At 34.5% G+C, this 13,921-nt stretch overlaps 1 protein-coding gene across 1 annotated transcript in view; it reads left to right on the top strand.

Annotated features, from left to right (window-relative positions):
* ADAMTS20 (ADAM metallopeptidase with thrombospondin type 1 motif 20) overlaps positions 1-13,921 on the top strand; it is a 154,674-nt gene that overhangs the window by 45,107 nt on the left and 95,646 nt on the right. Inside the window, exons 7-10 of the mRNA XM_045555249.1 lie at positions 1,237-1,277; positions 9,546-9,651; positions 11,424-11,570; positions 13,465-13,606. Of these exons, the coding sequence (XP_045411205.1) occupies positions 1,237-1,277; positions 9,546-9,651; positions 11,424-11,570; positions 13,465-13,606 (436 nt within the window). The remainder of the gene's footprint in view (positions 1-1,236; positions 1,278-9,545; positions 9,652-11,423; positions 11,571-13,464; positions 13,607-13,921) is intronic.

Here is a 13,921-nt window from a genome sequence, read left to right on the forward strand (position 1 = left end):
TTTCAGTTACCAGGCTGCCTTTTCTAGGGTTGTTCTCAAACCTACTTATTTATTTTTTTTTTTATTTTAGAAGCCCCTCTATACGTTGTTAATTCACATCTTTGTTTCAGCAACACTGTCATTACCAGAATATAGAGGTACTAGGTTTGTTATTTGCTTGGTGGATTGGTTGACCAAAGAAACTCTTCATTTGGGGGTCAAACTCAAAGAAATCTTAACTTTCCAGAATCTTGAAATGAAAACCATTAGCCAATACAAAATAACTAACGTGTAGTTCATGTTGTCATGTTTTGCTTAACGATTTGGGGACACGTTCTGAGAAATGCATCATTAGGTGATTTCATTATTATGTGAACATCATAGAGTGTACTTACACAAACCTAGATAGTTTAGCTGGCTATGCTCCTAGGCTACAAACCTGTACAGCATGTTACTGTACTGTAAGCAATTGTAACATAATGGTAAATATTTATGTATCTAAACATAGAAAAGGTACTGTAAAAACATGGTTTCATAATCTGATGGGACCAACATAATATATGCAGTCTGTCGTTGACTGAAATGTTATGGGGCACGTGGCTGTATGTTATCTCTTTTCAAAACTAGAACAGAATTGACCTAATTTTATACACAGTACTGCATCATATTCCATGGTTCTGCCCTGGATTGTAGAAGCCATGCAGCAAAAAAGAGTAGAGATAGCCAATTAAACATGGGGGGAACAATGGATTATGGGAAGAGACCATAGGGAAAGAGACAACAGAACTGTCTAATTGAATGGTTAGGGACTAAGTAATGCAGAAGCCATCAATCAATCAATCAATAAACAAACAAATCAACCAACCAACCAGTCAAGTTGGTAACATCTGAAAACATCATTATTTTCCATCAGAGAATGATAATCAAAGCTCATGGTGACACCAAATCATCAAGAAGAGGGTAAACTATATTACACATAGTATGTAGGTAAAGGCTGTGAGGTGGAAAATATACTTACAAAGTTTTTCAATGGTTAATGATTCAATTGTTTACAACACTCTCTTTTATATAGCACCTGTTGTTTATTGATGTGCAGAAATGGTACATTACTATGTTTAAACTTTTTGAGACCTTAGTGAAAACCAGATTTTAGAAGTTTGTAGTATTAGTCATGTCATAGGTAAAACTTCTTTGTTTTTGTTTTGGCTTGCTGAAAAAATATTTTCTAAAAAATCCTTCAAAATCTTTTATTCTAAGGGAAGACATTTGTGGAGCTAGAGAGAAATGTGACACATTAGGTAAGTTATTTTGTCAATTAAATTTAGTTTATATAATTGTTTATTGAATTATTTAAAGTAGGTAATTTTCCTTTTGTTTGACATTTTAATAATTTGATTGTATTAATAAATTATACTTGTCACTATTTGATTTTACAAACTAATAGGAACTAATATTTATTTGCCAATTTCTAAATATCAAGTGCTATGCAAAGCTTGATATACTTAATTTTAAAGTGTTTTATGATGTCATAGTTGATCTATGAGAAATAATATATAAAAACCTATATGCCAGTTTAAAACAAAATAATAAAATAAATAGCCATGAATTCACCTCCAGGTTTAAGAGTTAGAACTCTGTCATTACTTGGTATGTTCTATGCTCAGTCATTATTCCATCTCTCTGCTTTTCCACAAGAAGTAGCCAATAACATGAATTTCATATTTTTTAATTCCTTCCATATTTTCAATAGTTTCATTATATACGTATGTGTTGCTAAACAAGAAGTTATTTTGTTTTTCTTCTTTTTGAACTTCGTAGTTCATACACTTTCACTGCTGTATAGTATTTCATCTACAACTTATATACCTAAATCCTATCAGTGGATATTTGGGCTGATTCCAGCTTTTTTCTATTGTGAATTTTGCTGTAACAGCTAAGGCATATTCCTAGGATTAGAATTGCTAGTTCATTTAGCATGCTAATATTCAACTTTATAAGATGTACCAAACTATTCTCTAAAGTGTTTATACCAACTTACACATTTATCAATAGACTACAAACATTCCTTTTGAGTGTGTCAATACAGAGTATCTTTAGATTTCTCATTTTTGCCAATCTAAATGTAATATTTTACATTACAGTAATAATTTTTATTTCCCTGATTAACAATGAGTTTTCATATATATATATTTCACATATTTATATTTCCATTTCTGTAGGGAATGAGATAAATGAAGGAAACATTGTCCAATACCCCCATTGATTTTAAATGCGGCCATTTGATTCATCATTATAATTATTCTCATAATTTACCTATAAAATCTTTTGGATTTTATGTGGATAAGTATATTATGCATGAATTATGGCAATTATATTTTCTTTAATATTTATATATTTTTTCTTATGTTACTACAAGATAATAACCTCCTGTGGAATGTTGAACACAAGTGGTGATGGTGGCCATTCTTGCCTTTTTTCCCCTAGATTTTAAAAGGAATGCTTTAAAGCTTCACCATTAAGAAAAATATTTACTGTAAATTCTTGGCAGATAAACTTAAATCATAGTTTTGTGACTTTTTAAAAAAATGATATGTCTTTTTTTTTCTTTTTTTCCTTTTTTTATTATTTCAAAATATTACAAGCTACAAATGTTTTCAGTTATGTGTATCAATTTTGATATGCTTGAATCAGGGTTACAATGTGCCCATCACCCAGATAGTGTTCATTGTACCCATTAGGTGGGTTTTCCTTTCTAGATCTGTTGTTGCTTACATCTAGCTTCTTACAGATGTAAGCAACATCTTCATTTTGATTTTGGCCAGGTTTATTTTGTGTCTTGGAGATGTCCTATTTGGAATGAATTTTCCCTGAGTTCGATGACCATCGTGTATCTGGATGTCTGTATTTCTGGCAGTACTGGGGAAGTTTTTCTCAATAATTCTCTTGAATAGATTTTCCAGGTTTTTAGGTCTTTCTTCTTCTCCCTCAGGGCTACCTATAATTCATGTGTTAGTTTGCTTTGCATAGTCTCATCTCTCTCTGAGTGATTGTTCCACCTTTTTTGCTCTCTTCTCTGCCTCTTTATATGACTGGGTTAGCTCAAGAGCCTGTCTTCAAGCTCTGAGATTCTTTCTTCTTTGGTTTAGTCTGTTGCAGATGCTTTCTGCTGTGTTTTGAAATTCCCTAAATGACTTTTTCATTTCTTTGAGTTCTATTATAGCCTTGCTATGTTGTCTAGCTCTTTAGTGACTTTTTCATTAATTTCCTGAATTTTTTTTTGGCTTCTTTTTGTTGGTTTTCAACTTTCTCTTCAATTGCATTCATCTTGTTTGCCATCCATATTCTGAATTCCACTTCCATCATTTCGATAATTTCCTCGAAGTTTGGGTTTGCTACCATGGCTCCATTGGGGGTGTTGATCTGTTTTGATTTTTCATGTTGCCAGGGTTCTTTTTATGGTTTCCTCTCATCTGAAGCGTCTTTTCTTGACTCAGTGCTAATAAGTTTGCAGGGCACCTGTTTTTTTTTTTATACTTATCTAAAAAATTATTTCAAAATAATGTTTATTTTAAATAATAAAATACATGCTCATTTTAAAACATTTTGGAATTGTCAAAATTAATCAAAAAGACAAATAAAATTACCACCTGTTCTTTGCTGGGAACTCCCCTGCTTAGTTAGAAGAAGGCGAAGGTCCTTACATGATGCCTTTTTTCCCTTACTCCGGAGTGTTGGTGTGACGGGAGGGGTGTGTGCAGTAGAAGCCTGTCATGCAGCTGTTCTGATTTGATCTGTTCACCTGTGATTGCTTCTGTTCAAGCCTGTGCTAGATGCTGTTTGTGCTGGATATTGGGCCATTTACCAGGTAGTTACAGGATGTTCAAATTGGGAGCTAGGCAAGATCCTCGTCGCTGAGGCTGGTGTTGTAGGGATTGCTCTGCCTGGGGTCCCCCCACAGAGGTGACAGTGGCAGCTGGGTGAGGCTATCCAGTCAATGATCATGAGTTCTTGGGCTGTGGGCATTTGCTCAAACAAGGTCCCAGTGTATGGGCAGCTCAAGGCCAGTGGTTGTGGGGGGTGGACGGGGAGCAGGGTGTCCCTGGCAGGGTGTTGGACTTTGGAGCAGTTCCTGCAACAGTGGTGGAGGATCCACAGTGGGGCCTTGGGGCCTAGGTGTAGTGCTGGAATCTCAGGGTGGTATCCTGGGCCTGGCAGAAACTGTGGCGACACAGAGGCAGAGCCTTGGGCTCTGGCTTATCAGCCTCAGAGCCACGACTGGGAGGAAGCCAAAAGTAGGGCTTCTGAGCAGGGCCTCAGAGTCAGAAACAGTGCTGTGGGGTCAGAGGGGCTGATCCAACCTGGAGGGCAGGGCCAGGGCTGAGCAGGCAATTGGCACCTGGAGGGTGGAGTCATGGCCAAGCATGTGGCAGGCATTAAGCAGGCTTAGGGACTGGATGCCAAGTCACATGGGCAAAGGTCAACTCCAGCAGCCCAGGGACCGTGGATTTCTCCCCGCACCCCCAGGACCCTCCGAAGCAGTTCTGTTGTGCTGTCAGGAAGGGGGCACTTGGCTTTCAGTCACCGGGGACAGCTTAGAGGAGCCTCCGGTTGGTCTGCTCCCTTCCCAGCCCAGTGGGGGCAATGTGAAGGCTGCAGCTGCAAAGCTGAGTCCCGCGCCAACTTGGGGCCGTGCACCTGAGAGCTCAGGATGGCTTTAGCTGTTGCCCTATCCCCACCACACCTGTTGTCTGGTGCAATGACTCTGCACAGACTCTAGACAGGTCCCTGATCTCACAACTTGGCCACAGAACCTGCAGGGTGAGCACTATGCCCCAGTACTCTATCCTGCTAATCGTCCCTGTGCATGCTTTGATATTGTCAAATGTATCACCCCATCACCTTTCCCCCCGACACTGTGCTGCTGCTTTGTGGTGTCACAATGTTTCTTCCAAGAAAAGCTATCCATAGTTAGGCACCTGCTTCCTATTTACTCTTCTTTCCTTGGGAGCAGTGGGTGTGTGGGCTGCTTCTAATTGGCCGTTTTTCCCCCCTCTTACATCTTATTTTCTTAAATATTTTTTCCTGAAGATATTGAAATGATCATATGATTATTTTATCGTAATCTAGTGAATTCCATAGATTTATTAATGCTATTTTTAATTGACAAAGTACAAATATTTACATTTGTGGGGTATAATGTGATGTTTTGATATATGAATACAGTGTAGAATGATTAAATCAAGATAATTAGCATATCCATCACATTGCTTATTATTTTTTATGGTGAGACATTTGAAGTTTACTTTCTTAGCTATTTTGAAGTATACATTATCATTAAATTTAGTCACACTGCTGTGCAATAGCTCTCAAAAACTTATTCCTCCTGTCTAACTGAAACTTTGTACCCTTTGACTAATATCTCCCCATTGCCTACCTCCACCACCCACACTCCCTACCCCCAGCCTCTGGTAACCACCATTCTTCTCTCTACTTCTCTGAGATTGATGTTTTTAGATTCTACATGTAAGTGAGATCCTATGGTATTTGTCTTTCTGTGCCTGGTTTATTTCATTTAGGGTAATGTCCTCCAGGTTCATCCGTATTGTTGCAAATGACAGAATTTCCTTCTTTTCTAAGGCTGAATATAGTATTCCATTGTATGTGTATGTATATATATATATATAGACCATATTTTCTTTATCCATTTATGCATTGATGGACACTTAGGTTGTATATTGTTGCTGGGAATGTAAATTAATACAGCCATTGTGGAAAATGGTGAGGAGGTTTCTCAAAAACCTGGAAATAGAACTATCATATGATCCAGCAATCCCACTCCTGGGTATAGATCCAAAGGAATTGAAATCAATGTGTTGAAGAGATATTTGCATTTCCATGTTTATCGTAGTGTAGATTTTCTAATACTAAACCAACCTGAATCAAGATTTTTCCTTCCCCTACTCCCACATGCTGCTAGATTCCATTCACTATTTTCATGCATACATTTTCAGGAGTAAAGTGGCTTTTCATTTTCCTTTCTTTCATCATCTTTTTCTAATTTTGATATGAAGGTTTTATTCACCTTATAGAATGAGTTGGGATGTATTATTCTTTTGCCATTTTGTGGAAGATTTTATGTAATGCTGGAATGACTTATCTCTTGAACACCTCCTAGATCCCACTTGGAGAGCTATCTGGGTTTCAGGCTTTCTTTGTGGAAGGTTAACCATTTGTTGAATTTCCCTAATGTTAATCAGATTATTTTCATGTCTTCTTGAATGTATTTAAAAAGTTCTTTTTTTCTAGATATTTGACCATTTCTTTTAGTAGTAAAATTTAGAAATAACATTTATTAGCTTAAATGGTTTGCGTAGTATTTTCTCATCTTTCTGAGCTCTCTCTCTCTATAGTTGTGTCTCATTTTATTTCTGATTATTATTTGTGCCCCTCTTCTTTTTAATAGATCAATTTCACTGGAATGTTGTTTATTGCATTTGTCCTTTTAAATAACTGACTATTGGCTTTTTTTTTTCTCTTTTGTTTTTACTTCATTAATTTCTGCTCTTTATTATTTTTCTTGTAGCTTTTTTAAATAAATTTAATCTTGCTGTTCTACTGGTAATGTAAATTGACTGTTTAACTGATTAACATCCAGGATTTCTTATTTTCTTTCACATTTTATCCTTTAATTCTACCAGTTCTCACCATTCTTACCATGGGACCCTATTACATCTGTATTATTAATAGATCTTCTTATTCTGTTCTCCATGCTTTCATTTCATTTTCTCTTCATGCTTCATTCACGCAGCTCTAACTTCCATTTTACTATCTCTCTGGCTATGTCTAATTTAATATCCCTCATATTTTATATTTTACATTTACATTGTACATCCTTCATATTTTACATTTTAACATATATGCTTTTTTCAATGTAAATGATACTATTTAGTTCTTATGGAAAACCTACCTATCCATTTTGTTTACATTCTTTTTATATTGGATCATATTTGTAGTTGAATTTCATATTTCCTTATTTTATATGGAGTAATTTTATATTCTGTCCCTGAAAATTCCCACATCTGAAATATTTGATAGTCAAACATGTTTCTGCTTTCCCTTATGTTTTCTTATTATGTTTTATGTTTGATGGTCATTGATTATGAACTCATATATACTTAATATTAACCCATGGAATTGGGGACTGGCCATCTCAAAAAGTGTGTGCTTTTCTCCAGAGAAGCCTTTTACTTTTTCTTGGAATCCAAAGGGTGTTCATAACTGTGGTCCCTGGCTTGCTGCAGAAAACTCAGGATCCAGATCTACCTTGAAGCTTCTTCTAGTAAGCTCTTAATCTTTGGATCATAGTGCTTTTATCAGCATTTGTCCTCAGAGTAGCTTTTATCCTTATTGTTCATTACTTACCACTTAGGATTTAGCTCAGAGTATGAATGTATATGTATGTGTGTGCATGTGCCTGTATGTTTGTGCATTTGAGAGAGAGAGAGAATATGTTTGTTAGTTCTGTGAGGTTTGGACTTGATAGTCCCTGTAAATCGTATAAGCTCAGAATTCATTAAAAAGTAGTTTTTATTAAATACCTAGTTTCTTTATGTTAGGAGAACCCTTTAGAAACTCTAATCTTCCACGCTTATGGAAATAGTTGCCTGTTGCACTCATTTTTACAACAGACTGAATTTCTTCCTCTCTACAAACTATTCTCTGGCTTTGTTAGGTATATTTTATGAATCAATCATTTAATAAGAATCTATCAAATTTCTTATCTATGCCCTGTTTTCACATCTTTATACTTAAAGCTAAGTAGTACAAACTTTTACTGAACATCTGTCATTTCTTTCTGTTTTTAAAATGATTCAATGCTAGAGATTCTGGACTGTTCCTATAGAAGGGAGTCTCCTAGTCCCCACTTATGGTTTTATAACTTTTAGGCACCTATGTACATAAATAATAGTGATATTTAGAAACATAGACTATGACAATGAAATCATCATTATTATCTATCAAGTTAAGAGTTAATGATGATAATGATAGCATAGATATCTGAGTGCTTCCTATGTGTATATATCATTTACTATATTAGAACAACTATTATTCCAGTTTTATAGATGAGGAAATAATTTGGTCAAGGCTATGCAGCCTATATTAATATTAGTATTTTATTTTCTCATCTAAAATATGTGGAAAAATAACAAAAGAGAGTTAATTAATGACAAACACAAAATGTTGGTAAGAATTACCAGGTTTTCTGCTATATCTTCTTTTGCATGTATTGTTGCCTCAGTCCCTGAGCATGTTTTGCAACATATGTTGAAAAATGTTTATCATTCTTCAAGATGGCTAAATTAAGTGATTCTATACAGATTCTTGTATTTCTCAAAACAGGGAACCTATATCAAATTTGGGCCTGTGCAGCTTTATTCTATCTTGGACTTTTAGAGAATTCAGAATCAGCTTGAGTGAATCTAGATACAAACCATCAACCAGCCGCTTGGTACCATAATGCTAACCATTTATTTCAGTTTTTCTTGGTGTTGCCAGCTTATGGGAATATTTGACCTTGGTCTCTAATCATATACAATACATATTTTCACAAATTTGTTATGTGGCTAAAATGTTTAGTTCAGAATGTATGTACCTTTAAGCATGAAACATAAAGTTTGGGTGGTGGTGTAGTCAATATTGTGTTCCAAATATCTACACAGCCCTAAAAATGAAAATATTGGAATTCAGCCCCTTGGCAGATTGAAAATACAAATAAAAGCATGGAAGGAGCAGGATATTCATAAAAGAAATGTTCTCGCCTTTAGCTTATTCTGACAAAGGAGAAATATATAATAAAAAGAACTGACTAAAAAATTACACATGGAAACATGAATTTTAGAATCTTAAGGAAAATAGTAATTCTCTCATACTCTCTAGAGGACTGTTAAACGAATTTCTTTCTTTTTTTTCCTTGCTTCTTTTTGGTCTTGATTCTAACTAGGAAAAAGCTCTTTTTAGGAGGGTATTGTCTAAGCAAGACCCTTTGGCAGTGGGGTCAGAAAGAGAGCAAATCTTTCCTTTTTATTAAAGAAGTATTGGCTAATAAACTTCATCTTTGACTTTTTCCCAGGTTTTTTAGATTCCATTTGTTTTAAAGCACAATAAAGATTTTCTAGTTGTTCGGAAATCTACCTTAAATACTAGGAAGATATCCGTGTTTTTAACATTTATGAATAAAAGAATACGTAGGAGAAAAGCACTAAAACAATAGCTAGTCTGTTTATTTTGCATTAAGAAATTTCTAAGTGCAAGAACTTTACAGTAAGAAAGTGATTATCTTATATATGAAAAATTCTTTTGTTTCGTGAAAGGAATTGTTCTAGGAGAACAGATAAATTTATTTTTTCCTTTTCACCTTCTAAAACATTTATTCAATGTTTACAGCCAATTCTGTATTCATTTCTAAGTAGTAATGCCAATGATTATATGTTTTGAAATTTAGTTCTCACTTTATGATTTTGGTTGTATTTCCCATTTTGATGTAATACAAATGTGAAATTTTTCAGGCTTAGCAGAATTAGGTACCCTGTGTGATCCTTTACGGAGCTGCTCTATTAGTGAAGAAAATGGACTCAGTGCTGCCTTTACTATAGCCCATGAGCTTGGGCACGTGTAAGTACCTCTGTCACCTCAGTGATGTGCCTTCTATTTATCATTGCACAGAATCCCTGAAATTCCATCTTTAGTTGAGTAATTAGCACCTTTGTTTCTTCATAAACTATTATCAGTGTAACTTTCATCCCTGAAATGCTAACTCTGGCTCTTTTGTGATCCATGTTAGGTCAGACAGGCTTCACAGATCAACACACTAAGCAAAGAACTAGAACTTGGCAATTCTTTTATTTCATTTACTGTATTGGATTACATGGCAAGCACTTCTGGCCTCTATCTCTTGTTATCCTATATAGTCCAGGTACTGTCCTTCTCCCTTTTTTGGGAGGGCCTACAGGGGCTGCTAGTTGTGGGGAATGCCCCAAAATGTTTTTGATACCAACTTCTTTCTTTGTCTTCAACCTCAGAGCCTCAGTAGAGGATGTGGCCCATGGAATTTCTTATTCCTTAAAAGATTTTTTTTTTTAAGTTTGCACCTGTTCCATAGTTTTCCATAAAAATTTGGGATTCTCTTATCTGTTCTTGCATTACTAAAAATTCTGCTGGGATTCCATGCTGTAAGAAAGGAGGCTGTGATTTCTCATGATAGCATTGGAGCTCCCGTGAAGTCAGAAACCTCCTATAGGCTTATCCTCTGAAAAATGATTTCAAACGTACTCCCAGAATTCCGGGTATTTCTTTGTTATCTGCTAATCAAGAATCAAGGTTAGAGTTGCCTCTCTTAGTTTGACCACATTTCTTTTTCTGGTTGTGCCTTCAGATGTCATTAGAGCATTCAGGTGGAATAATTTCAAATGGAGATAGATTTTGGCAAACTAGCACCTCTTCAATTTCCTTTTAGCCTGATTATAAGCTGCATTTTGTAAGTTGTTTATGAATTGAGGGAATAGGATGAAGACCATACCCAGGCACTGTAGAAGTATTGCAGCAACATCCGGGAGGCACTAGCTGCTGATTTTCAAGGCTGCTAACTAGTAGATGACTATTCTTGCAGAGTACCATATTACACATTTATTTTCTTCTTGAGAAACTCTTTAGTTGTCTCTAGAATATGGGTAAGTACTAATCGTTTAGTTAAAAGACTGATTTAAATACACATTTAGCAGGCAAGGACGTGGATTGGGTGGTTTCAGTGTTCCTTCTAAATTTGAGTTCATATTTGAGTAGCCAAATGATTGCAAAGGATCTATTTCTGACCTGCTAATTATTTACTATTTTTGCTCTCATTGTGAAGCTGCCCTTTGGGAATGTTTTTATTATTCCAGTTCTACCAATCATCATTTATTAAGGATACCCCCAAAACAGTACTTAGGCTGTTAACATATAAAATAGATAGATACTATAGAAGAATAGGGAGTTAGAAATTAAAGTTCTTTTGATACTGTAGCAATAGTCAAATCTGGAATTTAGTGTGATATTGCCTTGACCTAATCTGTCTGCATGTATCTCCAAGGATATCCTTGTTGAAAACTGCAGGCATCTTAATATGAATGCTATGTCCATATTGTGATGAGGTGAGCCAGAATCCAAGTATTTTGATTGTTTATACTCAGATGCCAAATCAACAGACTGTGTAACTGTCAAAGGTATAATCTAATATTTCTTAGCAATCATGTGCTTCTAAACATGAGTGTTACAGGACATTATGGAGAGATAGAGTACAATTCTAATGTAATTATATTTATCTGTGTTTTCTATTATAAATGTAAGAGATCTGTTACTAATGTATACATCTTTTGATATTGTTTTTGAGTGTTTATTTTTATTTTTAGATTTAATGTTCCACACGATGATAGTTTTAAATGTAAAGAAGCTGGAATTAAACATCAGTATCATGTAATGGCCCCAACTTTAAATTACCACACGAGTCCTTGGACCTGGTCAAAATGTAGTCAGAAATATATCACTGAATTCCTAGAGTAAGTCTGAACTTATGTTACTTTAGTTAAATAATTGAACATTTATTAGATTATAAGATTTGAAATTTGTACTTTTTAAGTTGGTTCAATTTCTGTTTAGTTTTTCTTTATTTAGATTTAAGTTTATTTTCTCTATGGAAATGGATGTGTAAAAACAAGGAAAGAGTTGTATGTACATATTATTTCACTTCTTTAAAAAAAAGTACTTTTATTGCAGTTCAGAGCTAGCTATTATTTTTTTATTTCAATTCTTTCTTGTGATGAACACTCTGTTTGGGAGGAGACTTAATGAGAATCCCAGCTTTCTTATGTGTTTTTGAATTTTTTCATCAATTACTAGATAATATTTTGAGAGGAGTTTGAGTGGCTCAAGTTTTAGGTGCCCCTAAAAGACAGAGATTAAAGTCAAACTGTGAGTTATCGAAATTGCTCTCTAAAACCATAGAGATGCAGAGTCTCTAACTGTACATACTCTTTTGGAGGCTCTTTCTAGCTCTGAAGAGAGGTGGTAGATCTAGGTTTTTCTCGATTCATCTTTGCACCTTCCACTAGGTTTCTCTGCATCTCAATTTCTTTTTTCCAAATGGAGTTTCTATCTTAGTCACTGAACTTGTCCAAAAGGCAAACTAAAGCTCTTTCTACGTGCCTTTTTGTATAAATGCAATACTACATTTCTTTTACTGTATCTTCTAATCATCAATTTACATTTAACAGCATTAGTATTTTGTACTTACCTCTCTCTTTATGAGAACTATGGGAATAAATAAAACCATGCTTTGGAATATATGTTCAAAATTATATCCCAAAATTATAACCAACAGTGATAATTTATCTTTGTATGGGAACTTGATTTAAAAACACATAGTTGCTAATTTATGCATGATTACATATAGCTTTTTCAATAGTTAACTGATATTTTGATTACAAATACCAGTAGTGTGCTTTTTTTTGGGGGGGATGGGGTAATATTTTGATTCTCTTCAATGGAAATTTTAAAAGATATGTTCATTACATTGAAAAATTAATATGTCCTTTTAACCAGTAAAAATTTCCCCCAAAATATTTCTTTTAATTATAGCAGTGAAACAAATTGTTGCTTTTAACCCAGTTGGAATAGCTGAACATTTTCACAGAGTTTTCTATAGACTGAACATTGCACGACAAACTAGGATTAACATATATTACATTTCCTATGCTCTTTTCTGTTATTTAAATTTATTTTCTGATTGCAAGTTATAAGATAGATATTACCACTCTCAATTTACAGATGAGGAAACTTAGGCTCAAGGAGATTCAATAGTTTTCCCACAGCCATGCATCCTGGGCATTGTGGAACCAAAGTATAAGCCCCCAAAGCCAGTGCTCTTGACTTTTCTATACTCCCTCCTCAAGAAACCTCTTAAGGTAGAGACGGCATAAAACTTTTTGAAATTCCTTTTTTGTTGTCCTTGTTTAGAACTTGAAACATACTTTTTCAAATGATTTGAAAAACCTGTTTTTATTTTTACAACATTTTGACAGGTTGAACATTACATTTGAGGCATTACCATTGGATAGCAAAGTAGACCAAAAGTGTGATGTGAATGTATGTTTCATAAATTATGTTTTGATGAATTTATGTTTATTACTTATATATTTTTTAAATTTCCAACTTCTAGGTGGTTGTGGGGATCAATTGCAAACAAACACATTAAAGATCCTTTGTAAAGTGTGAGGTTGTCATTATGTACAGGAACATTGCTATACTGATATTGCTGTGAGTTGATTTTTAAATTACGAAAAAATACTGTTATTCTCTTTGAAAGTAAAGGATTACAGAAGATGCAATAAAGAATCTTATAGTGAAATGCATCCATGTGTATTCACAATATTTTATTTTCTGTCATTGGTACAGTACTGGTCATGGGGAATGTCTTCTTGACAAACCAAATGGAAGAATGTATGATCTGTCTTCACAACTTCCTGGATTAATGTATGATGTAAACAAGCAGTGTGAACTTATGTTTGGTCCTGGATCACAAGTGTGTCCCTATTTGGTAAGAAAAATTCTCTCCTTTTGTTTGAAAACTGCCATAAAGTTGTACTTAGAATATATTTCAAAATATACATTTATTCTCTGGAACGTATGTAAACTAGATATACTTTCTATGTCTTTGAAACTTTGGTGTCTGGGGTTAAAGAGGGGTTAAAAAATTTATTGAGTTCTTATTATATGCTAGATACTGTGTTGGATACTTAAAATTATCTTTGTTAACTCTCACAAATTCCCATGAAATATTCTCCTTTAGCAAATAGAGCCACAGAGAAGTTATATAATTTGAAAATTAAAAGTATTCAAATATTTATTTTCA

Source organism: Lemur catta, chromosome 6 (genome assembly GCF_020740605.2).
Source record: "Lemur catta isolate mLemCat1 chromosome 6, mLemCat1.pri, whole genome shotgun sequence".
Classification (NCBI taxonomy): Eukaryota; Metazoa; Chordata; class Mammalia; order Primates; family Lemuridae; genus Lemur; species Lemur catta.